Source organism: Pristis pectinata, chromosome 23 (assembly GCF_009764475.1).
Source record: "Pristis pectinata isolate sPriPec2 chromosome 23, sPriPec2.1.pri, whole genome shotgun sequence".
Taxonomy (NCBI): domain Eukaryota; kingdom Metazoa; phylum Chordata; class Chondrichthyes; order Rhinopristiformes; family Pristidae; genus Pristis; species Pristis pectinata.
The window spans coordinates 8,577,536-8,595,279 of NC_067427.1; the positions used below are offsets into that span (position 1 = coordinate 8,577,536).

General features: G+C 45.3%; 1 protein-coding gene across 3 annotated transcripts in view; it reads right to left on the reverse strand.

The window, feature by feature from the left end:
* The window catches only part of garnl3 (GTPase activating Rap/RanGAP domain like 3), a 351,911-nt gene that overhangs the window by 60,128 nt on the left and 274,039 nt on the right, over positions 1–17,744 (reverse strand). For all 3 annotated transcript variants that reach the window (XM_052036962.1, XM_052036963.1, XM_052036964.1), the window contains 2 exons: positions 12,029–12,133; positions 7,857–7,931 (listed from right to left, as the gene is read on the reverse strand). In XM_052036962.1, the coding sequence (XP_051892922.1) occupies positions 7,857–7,931; positions 12,029–12,133 (180 nt within the window). The remainder of the gene's footprint in view (positions 1–7,856; positions 7,932–12,028; positions 12,134–17,744) is intronic.

Below are 17,744 nucleotides of genomic sequence, written 5' to 3' on the forward strand. Positions count from 1 at the left end.
TGCAACTGAGCATTATGAGAAGAACACCTTCTAGTGGTTCCCATGTTTGGCTCTACACACTCTGCATGTTACTTCACTACGGACTAGGAACCCACAGGGGTTTACACAGCCCACTGGCCTCGAGGATGGAACAGAATAGAATCAAAGCTGAGTCTGAACACTCATCCTTAGTCACAGCAACTTCAATGTGCAGAAGCAAAGTAACAGGACTCAAATTCCATGGGGGAAATAAAGGGGAGTGCATGTGGGCTTTCACGTTAGACCTGGTGGGAATGCGGTAGGTTCAGACACAATCTGGCTGTAATTGGAGCCTTGGTGTTTATGATAAGGTGTATGAGCCCAAATAATGAGAGACAGTGTGTGGGCAACACTGACAATATTCAAGTCGATGAGCAGTGTGTAAAGTCTACCTTAAACTACATTCATGCCACGAGCAGCAACAATGGAAAATGCAGCAATTTTGAAATTAAAGAGAACGGCCAGTGTATCAATATAAAGAGTGATAGAAAAACGTGTGGCATCACTGTCTGACATATTTGATCCAACGTGTATCATTGTGCATAAATGCTCAGTCTGGGAAACACTTGAAATGAATCAGACACCTAAGCTTCCTGCATTTCCCTGCACACTCTGCATCTCTCTGCACTGCCAACTACAATCCCACAAGGGCTTACAGATTACAAACAGGGATCTCCGTGGAGGCAGGAGAACTTCTTCCATCTCCCACTACCCATGAGCCCCTCTCCATCCAGACCCTTCTTCTGGAGTTAACAGTGGAGATGGGGTGGGAAATTGGATGGTGCCCAAGCCAAGTTCTTTCGCCACCATTTACATGCAGCAGGACAGCAGAAGGCCTCCCTCTTGTGGGAAGGGACCATGGGAAGTCTATGCACTACATAGACCGTATTGAGAAGCTGGTTCAATGTCCATCATCCAAGATCCTACCATCCGGGCCATGCCACCTTCTCGCAGCTCCCATTGGGCAGGAGGTACAGAAGCCTGAATTCCCACACCATCAGGTTCAGGAACAGCTACTTCCCTTCAACCATTCGGTTCTTGAACCAACCAGCACAACCCTAATCACTACCTCAGTACAGCAACGTTTTGACCACTTTGTACGACAATGGACTTGTTTTTGTTCTAATTGCGTTCTTGTAAAAATTGTGTTTAAGTTTTTCTTGTGAATGTTGTGAATCTGATGCTATGTTCGTGTGACGCTGCTGATCACACCTGTGCATGCACGTACTTGTGCATGTGACAATAAACTCAACTTTGACTTTGAGGAGGGCCTGATGGTGATTGTGGGTCTCCCAGTCCGGTTATCTCTGTGTGTGCTGACCTTTTGCCTGATGGCACAGGAGGGGAAAACACCACCTCACATTTTACAGCCTTACAGACAAAGTAGACACTGCTACAGGGCTCAACTTGGCCATGAGACACTGCAGCATTCTCTGCGGATTACATGTATACTCAGACCCTTTCCTTTATCTGAGCTAGTGGTCAAATTTAAATGAATGGCTAGTTCAGGTGTATAGGACGTTGAAAAGGGTGCCTCGTGACACAGGTAGTAGAGTTGATGCCTTCTGGCTCCAGTGACCCAGATTCGATCTTGACCTCTGGTGCTGTCTGTGTAGAGTTTGCATGACTGAGTGGGTATCCCCTGGGTGCTCTGGTTTCCTCCTATGTACAGTTTTGGTTCCCCTGTTATAGGAAAGATGTCATCATGCTAGAAAGAGTGCAAAGAGGATTTACAAGGATGTTGCCAGGACTTGAGGGCCTGAGTTATAGGGGGTGGTTGGGCAGGCTGGGACTTTATTCCTTGGAGGGTACTCCAATGAATAGAGTAAGACAGCATGGAAATAGGCCTTTTGGCCCAATTCGACCATGCTGACCAAGATGCCCTTCCAAGTTAGTCCCATTTGCCCATGTTTGGCCCATATCCCTCTGAACTTTTCCTATCCATGTACCTGTCCAAGTAGAGGACAGACTTCACCTCTCATCTTCCTTCTCTCCAAAGAGAAAAGCCCTAGCTCGCTCAACCTATTCTCATAAGACATGCTCTCCAATCCAGGTAACATCCTGGTAAATCTCCTCTGCACCCTCTCTAAAGCTTCCACATCCTTCCTATAGTGAGGCGTCCAGAATTGAACACAATATTCTAAGTGCGATCTAACCAGGGTTTAATAGAGCTGAAACATCACCTCGCGGCTCTTGAACTCAATACCCCGACTAATGAAGGCCAACACACCATATGCCTTCTTAACAACCCTATCGATCTGAGCGGCAAACCTTGAGGTATCTATGGACTTGGACCGCAAGATCCCTCTGTTCCTCCGCACTGCCAAGAATCTTGCCATTAACCTTGTATTCTGCCTTCAAATTTGACCTTCCAAAGTGCATCACTTCACACTTTTCCGGGTTGAATTCCATCTGCCACTTCTCAGCCCAGCTCTGCATCCTATCAATGACCCTTGACAACCTTCTACACCATTCACAACACCACCAACCTTCGTGTCATCTGCAAACTTACTAACCCACCCTTCCACATCCTCATCCAAGTCATTTATAAAACTCACAAAGAGCAGGGGTCACAGAACAGATCCCTGCGGAACACCACTGGTCACTGACCTCCGGGCAGAATACGCTCCATCTACAACCACCCTCTGCCTTCTATGAGCAAGCCAATTCCGAATCCGCACAGCCAAATTTCCCTGGATCCCATGCCTCCCAACTTTCTGAATGAGCCTATCATGGGGAACCTTATTAGGTCGGGTTCACAACCAAGTACTGGTCATTTTTTATCAGTCATTGGAGATTCAAGGACAACTCAGGAAATCCCTGAGTGTGTTAATAGAATCCAAGCCCAAACATGGGAAAAGATTTAACATCAAAAATACCTCATCCCTCCCACAACTGGGAGCTGAAGAAATATAATGCACGGTCTAATTGGGCAAAGGCAGCATTTCCCGTCTGCTGGTTAATTTATTTGGCAACCAGCACCGTTTGACATTTTACATTTGCTGGGCTGAATGTTGAAGGATTCCTCTCTGCACTGAGTATTATTAAATTCCAAACATGCTCTTTTACAGATGGGCTTATAATGTTGGTGCATTGCCATTGTCAGAGATAGGAAGTCTGCCCCTTGTTGACCCAGTGAATCAGACAGTCTTGATGTCTGCTTTGTTGCATTGATGTGCCGTCCTGAGAGACACTTCCTTACCAAGGTATTCCTCACCAATTTCTGTACACTGATTCAACACTGCTATTTGCTTTTTGAAAGCAATTTGAAGCTGTTCATTTAGAAAGTAATCTGGAACTGTCAAAGGCCCTTGCGTGGAGACAAGTTTCTCCTACCATTCATTGAAGTTTATGGCACAGAAGGAAACCATTCAGCTGATTGTCTCCCTGTCAACAATCAAAATATTTGCCTGATCCCACTTCCCAGCTCTGTGACTCAAGTGCTCATGAAGATACTTTATAAATTTGTTGCTGCTCCCACCACCCCTTTCACACAGTAACTTCCAGCGTCTTCTTTGGGTCAATTTTCTTGCCTCAATTCCCCCTCTAATCCTTCTTCGAAATCCCCGTCATGTTTATTCCCAGTCTTGTCTTATCCATAGAATCACCCGGCACAGTAAGAAGGCACATGACCCATCGGAGAAGTGTCGGAACACTCGTCTAAACCAAGACTTGCAACCATTGAACTTCTACTTAGTGAAGGGGGAATAAACAGCTCAGTGACATATTGGCATTGTAGATAATTAGTCTCTTCTAGAACGGATTTCAGTTTGCAATTAATCTTGTGTATCCAAATATATATAGTGAATTAAATAAAACTAATTATCTTCAATATGTTGTTACAACAATCATTCAAGCATACAAAATGGAACAAAAAAACTTAAAATATGATTAATTTTGCCTTGACATTGCTCCTCTCCACCTTATATGCCATTACTGGCCAGTGTCCAGGGGTCTGGAATATTGATCCAATCCCCATTAGAGCACATGAGGAATTTTAATTCAAGTTATTAAATATATCTGCAATGAAAAGTTGGTGTCAGTAATGAGGATACTTAAGCTTCCAAGTTGTCGTAATAATCTGCCCAACATCCTTCAAGGAAGACAGTCTGACATTCTTACCTATTGTGGCTTGCATGTGACTCCAGACCCAGAGTAATATGATTGACTCTAACTAACCACTGATATGGTCCAGAAAGCCACTCAGTTCAAGGGACTACAGAAATGGGTAATACATGCACGTCCCAGTGAAGGATTCCCTCACTCCCTGAACAAGTATAATTCAACCTATTTTGTATGTTGGCTAGATTTTTCAATGCCTTTAGTTGAGCAGTAAATTGTTAGCACAACCCTTACTGACTGAGCCACAATTCGTGGCATGTAGACATTATTGATTTTTATTCCACCACCCTGTCATTGTGAAGCTGTCTCAATATCCTACTGAATTAAAAAGTAGATGACCAAAAGGTGCAGGGTTGCCACGGTATCATCTGAGTGCTGGTGATGTAATGTGCTTGCCTCAATGCCTCTGTTGAAGGAGAACTGAAGCTGTATCCACAAGTGATGAATTACAGCTTCAGGTCAGATTCCAGACAACATCAAGACAAATTAGGAGCCGGTGTTCAGAGAAATCCTCCTGAGTAAAGGAAATGACTTTCAAAGCAAGGCTCACAAAACACATCCATCAGTTAATTTGATGGGATTAAATGTGCATTAAAACACTGTCTGCATTAATCTTCTGATGGCACCAGTCAGCAGTAATTCAAATGGAAAAACCACCCGACTTAACACCTTAGAAACAAATGTCCTTACCATTTCTCACGAACACCACTTCCACAAAACCTTCAATTAAGAATAGAATGGCAATATCTCCAGTCATTGCACTGATAAAGCATCCCAGAAAAATGCTTGTCACATGCGTTTCTGTAAACAGCCCTGTTTATAGAAAGCTGTACCGATGGAAACTTTACACGGAAGGAGCTGACCACGGAAAATGTCACAAAGGAAATGTATCTCAGATGTCCTTCAGATGCAGTGGGGCGTCTTTGTTGGGCAGCTGGGAGGGAGGCAGTGGTGCAGAGTCTTGACAGGCTACATTCCTCAAAGAGACCCAACCTTCCCTCTACTCCACCACCACCACCCCCCCCCCCCCCCCAGTGGATGAGCGAGAGTGCATGGGCGGGATTAGTAGACGTTAGAACAACTGCTCCATCAACTGCTCTTGCACGTCACCACTCCCTCTCCACAGACCTGACCAAAACATTGGGGATATAAATTAGGTCACAGGTCAATCACGATCTCACCTCCATGAGGGACTAACTAATCTCCTTCAATGCTTGGTTAAACTTGCTGGTGGACTTGCATGTGTAACCAACTTCTGTTCCCAACCACTAACCACAATAAGACGCGACAAACAGGAATTCAGAGGGTCAACAATTCCTTCCCCCCGCCCACAGATACTGAGTCCCTCCAGCAGTTTGTTTATTGCTCCAGATTCCAACAACTGCAGTCTCTTGTATCTCCAGTGGTGACGAGAAACCTGGTGGAGATCAACAATGCAGATGGTGCCAACTTGTTGATGACCCTGTTCACCGCTGGAGTGCGGTGGGTGAAGCTGGTTACCTAAGCAGGGCGATGACCTACAGCTTTGGTGCGACAAGGGTTTAGTGGAAAGACTGGTTGATCAGCTATTGCCAGTGTGAAATGATCTTGCCTGTGGTAAGTACAATAGGAGGGAGTGACGAATACAAACTCACCTGTTGGGCTCTTGGGGCCACAGTGGCACAGGTAGTAAAGCCGCTGCAACCTGGGTTCAATCCTGACCTCGGGTGCGGTCTGCTTGGAGTTTGCACGTTCTCCCGGTGTCTGGGGCATTTCCCCTGGGTGTTCCAGTTTCCTCCCACATTCCAAAGGCGTGTGGGTTAGGTTAACTGGCCATTGTAAATTGCCCTTAGTGTGTCGGTGAGTGTAAAATCTGGGAGGAGTTGATAGGAGTTTGAGGAGAATAAAATGGGATGAGTATAGGATTGGTAAGGGCGGCATGGTGGTGTAGTGGTTAGCGTAATGCTATTACAGCGCTGGTGACCCGAGTTCAATTCCGGCCACTGTCTGTAAGGAGTTTGTACGTTCTCCCCGTGTCTGTGTGGGTTTCCTCCAGGTGCTGTAAAGATGTACGGGTTAGGAAGTTGTGGGCACGCTATGTTGGCGCCGGAAGTGTGACGACACTTGCGGGCTGCCCCCAGAACACTCTGTGCAAAAGATGCATTTCACTGTGTGTTTCGATATACATGTGACTAATAAGTAACTTATCTCATCTAAAACTGGTGTTTGATTATCAGTGCAGGCTCGATGGGCAGAAGGTTTTATTTCTGGGCTGGAGCACATGATGAATCAGATAATTCAGGTTATGATATCCAAAATTCACATGCGTTCTAAAAGAAATACTGTAGTCCTGCTTTAAATAAAGCCATGCTGCTTGTGATTATTTCTGGGTTTTTCTGTCTTTTATAGTTTACATGAATGATGTTCTTAACTGGGGTCTGCTTCTGGATCTCCAGAAATGGCTTTGCTATAGAACATTACAGCACAGTACAGGCCCTTCGGCCCACGATGTTGTGCTGACATTTTATCCTGCTCTAAGATCTATCTAGCCCTTCCCTCCCACATAGCCCTCCATTTCTCTATCATTCATGTGTCTATCTAAGAGTCTCTTAAATGTCCCTAATGTATCTGCCCCCACAACCTCTGCCGGCAGTGCGTTCCACACACCCACCACTCTCTGTGTAAAAAACTTACCCCTGACATCCCCCTTATATCTTCCTCCAATCACCTTAAAATCATGCCCCCTTGTGTTAGCCATTTTCGCCCTGGGAAAAAGTCTCTGACTGTCCACTCGATCTATGCCTCTTATCATCTTGTGCACCTCTATCAAGTCACCTCTCATCCTCCTTCTCTCCAAACAGAAAAGCCCGAACTCACTAAACCTATCCTCATAAGACATGCTCTCCAATCCGGGCGGCATCCTGGTAAGTCTCTTCTGCACCCTCTCTAAAGCTTCCACGTCCTTCCTATAACGAGGTGACCAGAACTGAACACAATATTCCAAGTGTGGTCTAACCAGAGTTCTGTAGAGCTGCAACATTACCTCGCGGTTCTTGAACTCAATACCCCGACTAATGAAGGCCAACACTCCATACACCTTCTTAACAACCCTATCAACCTGCGTGGCAACCTTGAGGGATCTATGGACGTGGACCCCAAGGTCCCTCTGTTTCTCCACACTGCTATGAGTCCCGTCATTAACCTTGTATTCTGCCTTCAATTCGATCTCTTGATATCATGGTCTGATATTGGTATTGGTTTATTATTGTCACATGTACTGAGATAGAGTGAAAAGCTTTTGTCTGCGTGCCATCCAGGCAGATCATTCCGTAGATAAGTAAACTGAGGTAGTAAAGAGGAAAGCAGAATGTAGAATATAGTGTTACAGTTACAGAGAAAGTGCAGTGCAGGTAGACAAATAAAGTGCAAGGGCAACAATGAGGTAGATTGAGAGATCAAGAGTTCATCATTTGGTGTACGAGAGGTCCATTCAAGAGTCTGACACCAGCCACAGGACGAGGATAACAGCTGGAAAGTCAGGGCTGCAGTGCAGGCAGGATGCAGCCTGACGCCAACCCCACAGCATCTCCTCCCTCTCATCTCCCCATCATCGACGCCCCACTATGTTTCACAGACACAGAGGGAAGTCCTCAAGCTTTGCTGGGGTTCTGGCTCTGTCGTGACATCATCCACTTCCATGTTTACGAAGGAAGACGGGAGATCAGTAACACACTCACCTCCTTTCTGTACAAGCCGGTTGTCACTAAACTGGTCGGAGCGTCCCCTCTAACGATTGTTTTCAGCTTGAGGGCCTGAAAGAAAGAGTGTCTGAGCTGTAAAATGGCAGTGTTTGATAGTGGTTTCAAAGCTGCATCCCTACAACAGGGCATGTTTTTGTCTGTCAAGTATTTATCCAGCACCGCACCAAATCCAAACCACCTCACACTGCCCCTGACCACAATTCTCCACTCGTCAACACTTCATCTATTTGGGCCCAAGTCATGGGGAGTGCTCTCCGCCACACATACTCACCACTTGAGGTGGCCAATCGTCACTCGGTTTGGAGCTGCAGGCTCGACCTTATTGGTGGAGAGGGGCCTGGACACAGTCAGTGGGTTCTGGACTGGTGTCTGAGTCAGACTGAGCCTCCACCCACAAACTGCTGGAGAAAGCCTTCAGCAACCACATTCATAATAAAAGTTTTTTAAAAATTTAAATATAAACATCTGAAACAGTTAAAAACACTTTTTTAAAATAATTGAACTCATGCAAATACAAACACTTTTTAAAACATAAACCAACCTTACGCCTACCTTCCCTCCTTGTGCTTGTAAAGTCTCAATTAAAATTTCTGGGCTGACGGACCTGTGTTGGGTCTAATCCAGCACAGGATCCGGGGGCAAATCCCCCAGTGCAAGAGCTGTTGGATCCCAGCAGGTTTGCCCAGGGGCAAAGTGCAGAGGCAGCCACCTTCGCGCAGGAGGTACAGAAGCCTTAAGTCCCACACCACCAGATTCAAGAACAGCTGCTTCCCTTCAACCATTCGATTCTTGAACCAACCGGCACAACCCTAATCACTACCTCAGTGTAGCAACAGTATGACCACTTTGCACTATAATGGAGACACAAGAGATTCTGTAGATGCTGGAACCTGGAGCAACACACACAAAATGCACACAACCCTGGGTTTCGACCTGAAACATCGACTGTTTATTTTCCTCCATAGATGCTGCCTGACCTGCTGAGTTCCTCCAGTATTTTGTGTGCGTTGCACTACAATGGTCTTTTTGTTCTAGTTGTGTTCTTTCACACTACAATGGTCTTTTTGTTCTAATTATGTTCTTTCTTGTATAATTTATGTTGTGATATATGTTTTTCTTGTGAATGTTGTGTATCTAATGCCATGTGCCTGTGATGCTGCTGCAAGTAAGTTTTTCATTGCACCTGTGCGTATGACAATGAACTCGACTTTGACTTTGATTCACTGTGTGGAATTTGTCAGCAGGTTTGCTAGTCCCTTGTTTCAAGAAGTCTGGGAGAAAGCTCTCGACCCACCGGCACTCAAAAGGATTGTGAATGTCGACAGTGCACAGCAGAACTGTTGGCATTTCCCAGCGGGATTCTCCTGTCACAGGCGTTCCTTGACTTACGGACATTCGATTTACAAATCTTTGTCACAACTCCAAATTCTTTCAGGTACGTGTCTTTCAGGTAAGTGCATGGCCCTCTCTGTCAACAGGAAGACACTCTAGCTAACTACCCATAGTACATTTTCCCAGGCTTTTCACTTTACAAGATCATGCTGAACAAAATGTTTTCTAGGAACACATCCTTCAGCTAACTGACAAGTAGGGTAGTAAAGAAGGTGTATGGTATGCTTGCCTTTATTAGATGAGGCACTGAGTTCAAGAATTAGGAAGTTATGTTGCAGCTTTATATAACTTTGGTTAGGCCGCATCTGGAGTATTGCATTCAATTCTGGTCGCCCCATTACAGGAAGGACGTGGAGGCTATGGACAGGGTGCAGAAGAGGTTTACCAGGATGCTGCCTGGATTAGAGAGCAACTGCTACAAGGAGAGGTTGGACAAACAAGGGTTGTTTTCTCTGAAGCGTCAGAGACTGAGGGGAGACCTGATAGAGGTTTATAAAATAATGAGAGGTATAGATAGAGTAGACAGCCAGTATCTTTGTCCAAGGGTCAAAATGTCTAACACTAGAGGGCATGCATTGAAGGCGAGAGAGGGAAAGTACAAAGGAGATGTGCGGGGCTAGTTTTTTTTTAACACAGGGAGTGGTGGGTGCCTGGAGTGTGCTGCCAGGGGTGGTGGTGGAGGCAGATACGATAGAGGCCTTTAAGAGGCTTCTAGATAGGTGCATGAATGTGCAGGGAATGGAGGGATACGGACCATGTGCAGGCAGAAGGGATTAGGTGCCATTAGCTTCATTAGTTCAGTACAACATCATAGGCTGAAGGGCCTGTTCCTGTGCTGTTCTGTTCCATGCTCTACTGACAAATGACTTCACACCCAACTTCTTTGTCAATTGCTTCCTCTTTCCTGTTCCTGTCTGCCTGGACCTGAAGTCATAGGGAACTGGTTAATCAAGTGGTCTGGGCTTTGAAAACCTGGACTTGACATCACCAAAGGATCCAGGACGCAACTGCCCAGGAAACCATCACTGCCATGAATCAGACTGAAAGCAGTGTGCTCTGGCAACTACAGTATACATCTGTGGCTGCAACCTTCCATCAGACCAATGAAGCAAGATGCAGCAATTAAATTCTATCCTGCATTCCTCTGGAACCTGGGAATAGAACATAGAACACAGAACAGTATGGCACAGTACAGGCCCTTCGGCCCACAATGTTGTGCCGACCTATATAAACCTACTCCACAATCTATCTAACCCTTCCCTCCTACACAGCCCATAACCCTCCATTTTACTTACATCCATGTGCCTATCTAAGAGTCTTTTAAATGTCCCTATTGTATCAGCATCTACCACCACCCCCGGCAGTGTGCTCCAGGCACCCACAACTCTCTGTGTAAAGAACCTACCTCTGACATCTTCCCTAAACTTTCCTCCTCTGACCTTAAGCTGATGTCCTCTGGTATTGGCCATTGCCGCCCTGGGGAAAAGGTGCTGGCTGTCCACTATCTATGCCCCTCATGATCTTATACACCTCTATCCAGTCGCCTCTCATCCTGTGTCACTCCAAAGAGAAAAACCCTAACTCGCTCAACCTTTCCTCATAAGACATGCTCTCCAATCCAGGCAGCATCCTAGTAAATCTCCTCTGCACCCTCTCTAAAGCTTCCACATTCTTCCTATAATGAGGAGACCAGAATTGAACACAATACTCTAAATGTGGTCTAACCAGAGTTCTATGGAGCTGCAACATTACCTCACAGCTCTTGAACTCAATCCCCCGACTAATAAAGGCCAGCACACCATACGCCTTCTTAACCACCCTATCAACTTGCGTGGCAACTTTGAGGGATCTATGGACTTCGACCCCAAGATCCCTCTGTTCCTCCACACTGCTAAGAATCCTGCCATTAACCTTGTAGTCCGCCTTCAAGTTCGATCTTCCAAAGTGTATCACTTCACACTTTTCTGATTGAACTCCATCTGCCACTTCTCTGCCCAACTCTGCATCCTATCAATATCCTGTTGTAACCTACAGCAACCTTCTACACCTCCAACCTTTGTGTCATCTGCAAATTTACTAACCCACCCTTCCACATCCTCATCCAAGTCCTTTTTAAAAGATCTGTCCCATAACAGGTCCCTGAGGAACACCACTGGTCACCAACCTCCAGGCAGTGGACACATAGTGCACGAGTTGGGAATGTGGGGAGAATAGATTACAGGGAAAATAGTGACGGGAATGCTCTGAGAGCTGGCATTCACTTGATAGGCTGAATGTCATATGGAAATGGCAAAAAATTAGCATTTTACTGCACTGAATGACCTACAGACTGAATATTCAGCTCATTCACAGTGAGAGAGAATTCAAATATTGCCTGCAATCAATGCTCCTTTTTCTCCTGTGTCATGTTCTTAGCATTTCAGAAAGGAGGGGCTGTCTGTGTAATAGGGTAAAATAATTCAGCTGAGAACCATCTTACTGTATTTGCCTCACTATCAGACAACCATAGTCTACCCTTTAGGGGAGGATAATGATGAGGCAGAGACTCGCATCGTCAGGTGGGGTCTGCACAGTTTGTTTACTGCAGTCATTAAGAGGCTCCCTATCTTTGTCCTACAAATCAAGTGACATCACACCGTCAAAGTGCAGACACAGTACAAACAGAATCACCCGAGTTAACTAATTAAGGAGAGGGCCATGTTGCACAGTAGTTCCAGGTTTGTGGTGGAATCCTTTGCCAATTGGAGACAACTTACCTGACCCACCCGAACAAATTCTGCCTGGCGTGCTTCTTCCTTCTTCCGTGCTGACTTGGGTGACTCCGGCAACACGTCACTGAAGGAGCGCCTGTTCAGCATGTTCTAGGCACACAATAAAAGGAAGATTAAGACCCCTGTGCCAGTTCACCCTGCTTGTTCGGTCAGTTTAATTCACTGAGGAGACGAGACGGATCTAGCAACCTACAGGCTTTAGTTATTAGCAGCTGTCCTCCCGCAGCACCCTGTTTTACAAGCAGCAACCCCAAATAATTGCCACCACTTCACGTTGAATTTTTAATCAGAGGTGGCACTCTATACATCACACGGGTGCTGAGAACATGGCGGTACTGGAGTTATTCAAAATGCCTGATGGATGTTCCCAGCAGAGTGTGGATGAATATAGAGGTGTCTTGGCATTTAAGTCATCTCATCTGCTTTTATTGATTTTTGCAAAGATGAGTTCAATGTTGTCAATCATCACACATTCCTCGCAATGCCTTTCTCACAGTGCCTGACTGGTTAAAGCTCATAATTATTACAATTTTCTGTCACGTATTGTTGGTTGCTCAATAAATAACTTCTACATGAAGGCAAGATGGAATGCAAAGATGGAAGGTAAAGGGTAGAATTTGCTCATAAATGTTCCAAATCCCATGCCTGGGCAGACCTGCTATAGGTTATTTTCAATGGGACTGAGTAACACAAGGAAGGAACATAATAGTGCAAGTTTCCTTCTGTAATTGCCTGTATCTTGTTTAATGTCTTTAATTCTTCAAGAGTTTGTGGTTAGAGTCTGAGTCATACAGCAGGGAAGCAAGCCATTCGGTCCACTGTGTTCATGCTAGCTGTCAGGCACCCAATTAAACTGATCCTCCCCACCTTCCCACTAACTCCCCCCTGCAGATTCACCTCCACACTCGGGGCAACTTCTAGTGGCCAGTTAAGCAACCAACCCAGTTGTCTTTGGGAGGTAACAGGAAACCAGTCACCCAGAGGAAGCTCACGCGGTCACAGGGAGAACATGCAAACTCCACGCAGACAGCAGTCAAATTCAGGATCAAACCCCGGTTGCTAGAGCTGTGGGGCAGCAGCCCTACGACCAATTGTTATTTTATTTTAAACATCTTGCTAATTTTTAAGTTTTAAAATATATTTATTTTCTTTTAGATAGTTCTTAAACTTTGAGGAACAAAAGCCTTCTGTTCACAATCAGCCTGCTTTACCTTCACATCATGACCGATAGCACTCAACAGCTGACCATTCAGACAGCAAAATGGTATCACATGACAAATGGTGCTACATCACCATAAACCAATCAAAGTTTAAGAATGGTATCACATGACCACAAACTCTTTTTGCCATTGATTGCTAACTGTTCTTCATTTTGCACATTGTTAGATCCGGGAAACATTTCAATCAACTTTGTCTATTCCTAAAACAATTGATCCATTTTTATATTTTCATTCCAAAATAATATAAAAGACTGGCTGTTTTGCGATTGGTGGAGATACATTTGATGCTACAAGTCAACAACTGATCACAATCCTGGATCCAGCACTAGAAATACAATCAAAATTAGACCTGATTTTCTGGCACCTTGGAATTTGCCAGTAAGTATTGGTAATTGGTTTATTATTGTCACATGTACTGAAATATAGTGAAAAGCTTTGTTTTGGGTGCCATCGAGACAGACCATTCCAAACACAAGTGCGTTAAGGTAGCACAAAGGGAAAAGCAATAACAGAATGCAGAATATATTGTTACGGTTACAGTCACAGGGAAAGTGCAGTGCAGGGAGACAAGTGCAAGGGCCACGATGAGGTAGACTGATAAAATCAAGAGCTCATCTTTGTCATAAAAGAGGTCCAATGGTCTTAGAAGCTGTCCTTGAGTCCAGTGGTGCGTATTATCTGCTCGATGGAAGGGGGGAGAAGAGAGAATGACCAGGATGGGAGGGGTCTTTGATTATATTGGTTGCTTTCCCAAGGCAGCAGGAAGTGAGGGTTAACATTATCCAGTAACAAAAATCTTTATTACTGCAAGAAATTTTAATTATTGCAATAAAGTTTAAAAGTATTTGCCAGGAATTGGCAGCTATAATGAAACAGTCAGTGATACTGTCATTACTCTGTAGGTCAGGCAGTAGCTTGTGACGTCTGGGCATGCTCAGCTCCCTCCAGAATTCTCCCTTTAACTTGACTCGGGAGGTGGGTATTGGGCAGCTGAATTCACCACCTAACCCTCAGCCTTGGATGTGTCGGATCCGGTTATTTTCAAATCCGCAGGTTCTTTCAGGGGTCCAAGAATGAGTTGAAAACAACTTGGTGCTTCACAAAGTTTTATTGGAAAAGTTTAAAACAAAGGAACAGTCACAGAGCACATGGCACTGGCTTTACTACTAGGAGATGAGCCGAGACAACCCCTTTTCTCCTTGGAGCGACAGAGGATGAGGGGGGACCTTATAGAGGTATATAAGATGATGAGAGGCATTGATCGGGTAGATAGTCAGAGGCTTTTCCCCAGGGCTGAAATGGTGGCCACAAGAGGACATAGGTTTAAGGTGCTGGGGAGTAGGTATAGAGGAGATGTCAGGGGTAAGTTTTTTACTCAGAGAGCGGTGAGTGTGTGGAATGGGCTGCCGGCAACGGTGGTGGAGGCGGATACGATAGGGTCTTTTAAGAGACTTTTGGATAGGTACATGGAGCTGAGAAAAATAGAGGGCTATGGGTAAGCCTAGTGACTTCTAAGGTAGGGACATGTTCGGCACAGCTTTGTGGGCTGAAGGGCCTGAATTGTGCTGTAGGTTTTCTGTGTTTCTAAAAGGAACTAAAAATGAGCTAGGGCTTGGGGGGGAAGAGAGCAAGAAAGTGGTTAACAAAAAAACAACACCTTTTGTACCTGAGATAAGAGGTACTCCTTAGCTAACAATAGTCCAATCAGAAAACTTATTCGATACCTGTGGCAAAACCAACCAATGAGAAAACACATATTCACCTGATGGATGAACCAATAAGCTTGGAAGCGGCCATTCCTTGTTAAGCCACTTGAGGTGAATGAAACACTATACATGTTAAAAAAACTACTTAAAACAGTCGAATCCAACCAATGGTAGCAGTAAAGTGAGGGAGAATAAAGGAGAAAATGGGGCAAATTAGTGCTGGGCGGGCCTATTGTTGCCAACTACAGGTGAAAGGGCAAGATTCATGAGGATGAGGGGCTGGAAGAGGATAAGTTGGAAGTGGGGTCCTGCTGAAATAAAAAGCTTGGAGTAACCTGACCACAGCAGTTCAGGTAGAAGAGAGCAAGGTGTGAGAGGCTACAAGAAGCATAAGAACACAAGAAAACAGGGACAGAAGTAGGCCACTCAGCCCCTCAATTCTGCCTGCCCACTCAGTATGATCATGGCTGATCTGTCCCAGAGCTCAACTCCTGATAGAAGTATGTAAAAGTGTGAGAGGCGTAGGTAGGGGAGATAGTGAGTGTCTTTTTCCCAGGATAGAAATGACAAATACTAGAGGGCATAGGTTTAAAATGAGAGGGGGGAAGTTTAAAGGAGATGCATGAGGCAAGTTTTTTTTTATACAGAGAGTGGTGGGTGCCTGGAACACGCCACCAGGGGAGATGGTAGAAGCAGATATAGTTAAATTTAAGAGGAATTTAGACAGACACATGAACAGGAAGGGAAGAGAGGGATACTGACCATGGGCAGGCAGGAGGGGTTGGCATCATGGTTGGCACAGACATTGTGGGCTGAAGGGCCTGTTCCTGTTCTGCATTCAATAAGGTCATACCTCAGCATCATTTTTCTCTGCAGTAATCCCATATCCCTTGTTTACCTTCGAGTCACAGCACAGAAACAGGGCCTTTCGCCTACCGTATCCACGGTAACCATTAATTACCCATCTACACCAATCCCATTTACCAGCACTTGGTCGACGCCTTGGCAGTTCAAGTGCTCATCTCAATACCTTTTTAAATGTTGTGAGGTATACATTTCCATCCTTAGTATCTAAAAATTTATTGTTCTAGACCTTGCATATATTAGACCACAAGACATAGGAGCAGAATTAGGCCATTCGGCCCATCGAGTCTGCTCTGCCATTCCATCATGGCTGATTTATTTAACCCCATTCTCCACCCTTCTCCCTGTAACCTTTGACGCCCTGACTAATCAAGAACCTATCAACCTCTGCTTTAAATATACCCAATGACTTGGCCTCCACAGCCATCCGTGGCAATGAATTACACAGATTCACCCCCCCCCCCCCCAGCTGAAGAAATTCCTCCTCATCTCATTTCAAAAGGGACGTCCTTCTATTCTGAGGCTGTGCCCTCTGGTCTAACCAGGCCTATATTCAGTGACTGAGCCTCTGCAGCCCTCTTGGGTGGTGAATTCCAAAGACGTTCCAGTCTCTGGGTAAAGAAATTTCTTCTCACCTCTGTCCTGGGTGGCTGATCCCTTATTCTGAGAGTGTGACACCTGGTTCTATTCACTCCAGCCAGGGTGAATATTATCCCTTCAACTACCCTGTCAAGGCCTGCAAGAAATTTGTATACTTTATTGAAATCATCTCTAATTTTTCTAAATTCTTATGAGGAGAGATTTGGCAGGTGGACCCATACTTCCTATAGGCCCAGTCCGCTTATTCTCTCCTCACGGGGCAACCTTGCCACCCCAAGAACAAAACAAATACAGGGTTGCACTCCCTGTATTACAAGTACATCCATCCCTAGGCAGGGAGGCAGACTGTTTGTGATATTCCAGCCAAGGTCTAACCAGGCCTTAAGTAATTCAAAGAGGCAATCTCAAGGTCCCCACTTCCAATTTATCCTTTTCCAGCCTCTCATACCCCTGACACTTGCCCCTCAACCTTTAGCTGGCAACACCAGGTTTGCCCAGCACTAATTTGCTCCATGTTCTCCTTTATTCTCTCTCTCTTTGCTGCTGCCTTCCAAGGTCGAGGGTTAGGTGGGTGGACTGCAGGAAGTGCATTAACATATCGGATGACCTGTCCCGGGCCCAGCAGAGAGATGCAATCGCAAGGAAGGTTTGCCAGTGCCTCTATTTTTTTAAGCAGGTTAAGGAAGTTTGGCATGTAACAAACTTCCACAGATGCACTGTTGAAGGTATCCTGACTGGTTGTGTCATGGTCTGGGACGGCAATTCGAATGCGCAGGAACATAAGAAGCTGCAGAGAGTAGTGGACTCAGCCCAATACCTCACGGACACATCCCTCCCCACCATCTAGAGTATCTACATGAGGCGCTACCTCAAGAAGACAGCATCTGTCATCAAAGATCCCCACCATCCGGGCCATGCCATCTTCTTGCTGCTACCGTCAGGCAGGAGGTACAGAACTCTGAAGTCCCACACCACCAGGTTCAGGAACAGCTGCTTCCCTTCAACCATTCGGTCCTTGAACCAACCTGCACAAACCTAATCGCTACCGCAGTGTAACAACACTTTGACCACTTTGCACTACAATGGACTTTTTTTCTTGTACAACTTTGTATAATTTATGTTTAATTTATGTTTTTCTTGTGCATGTTGTACCTCTAACGCTATGTGCCTGTGATGCTGCTGCAAGTAAGTTTTCCATTGCACCCGTGCATACATGTACGTATTTGTGCAGATGATAATAAACTCGACCTGACTCCAAGGGGAGGTTGTGATGGTTCTTGTTCAGTCTTTCTTCTTAGCAGAAAGGCATAA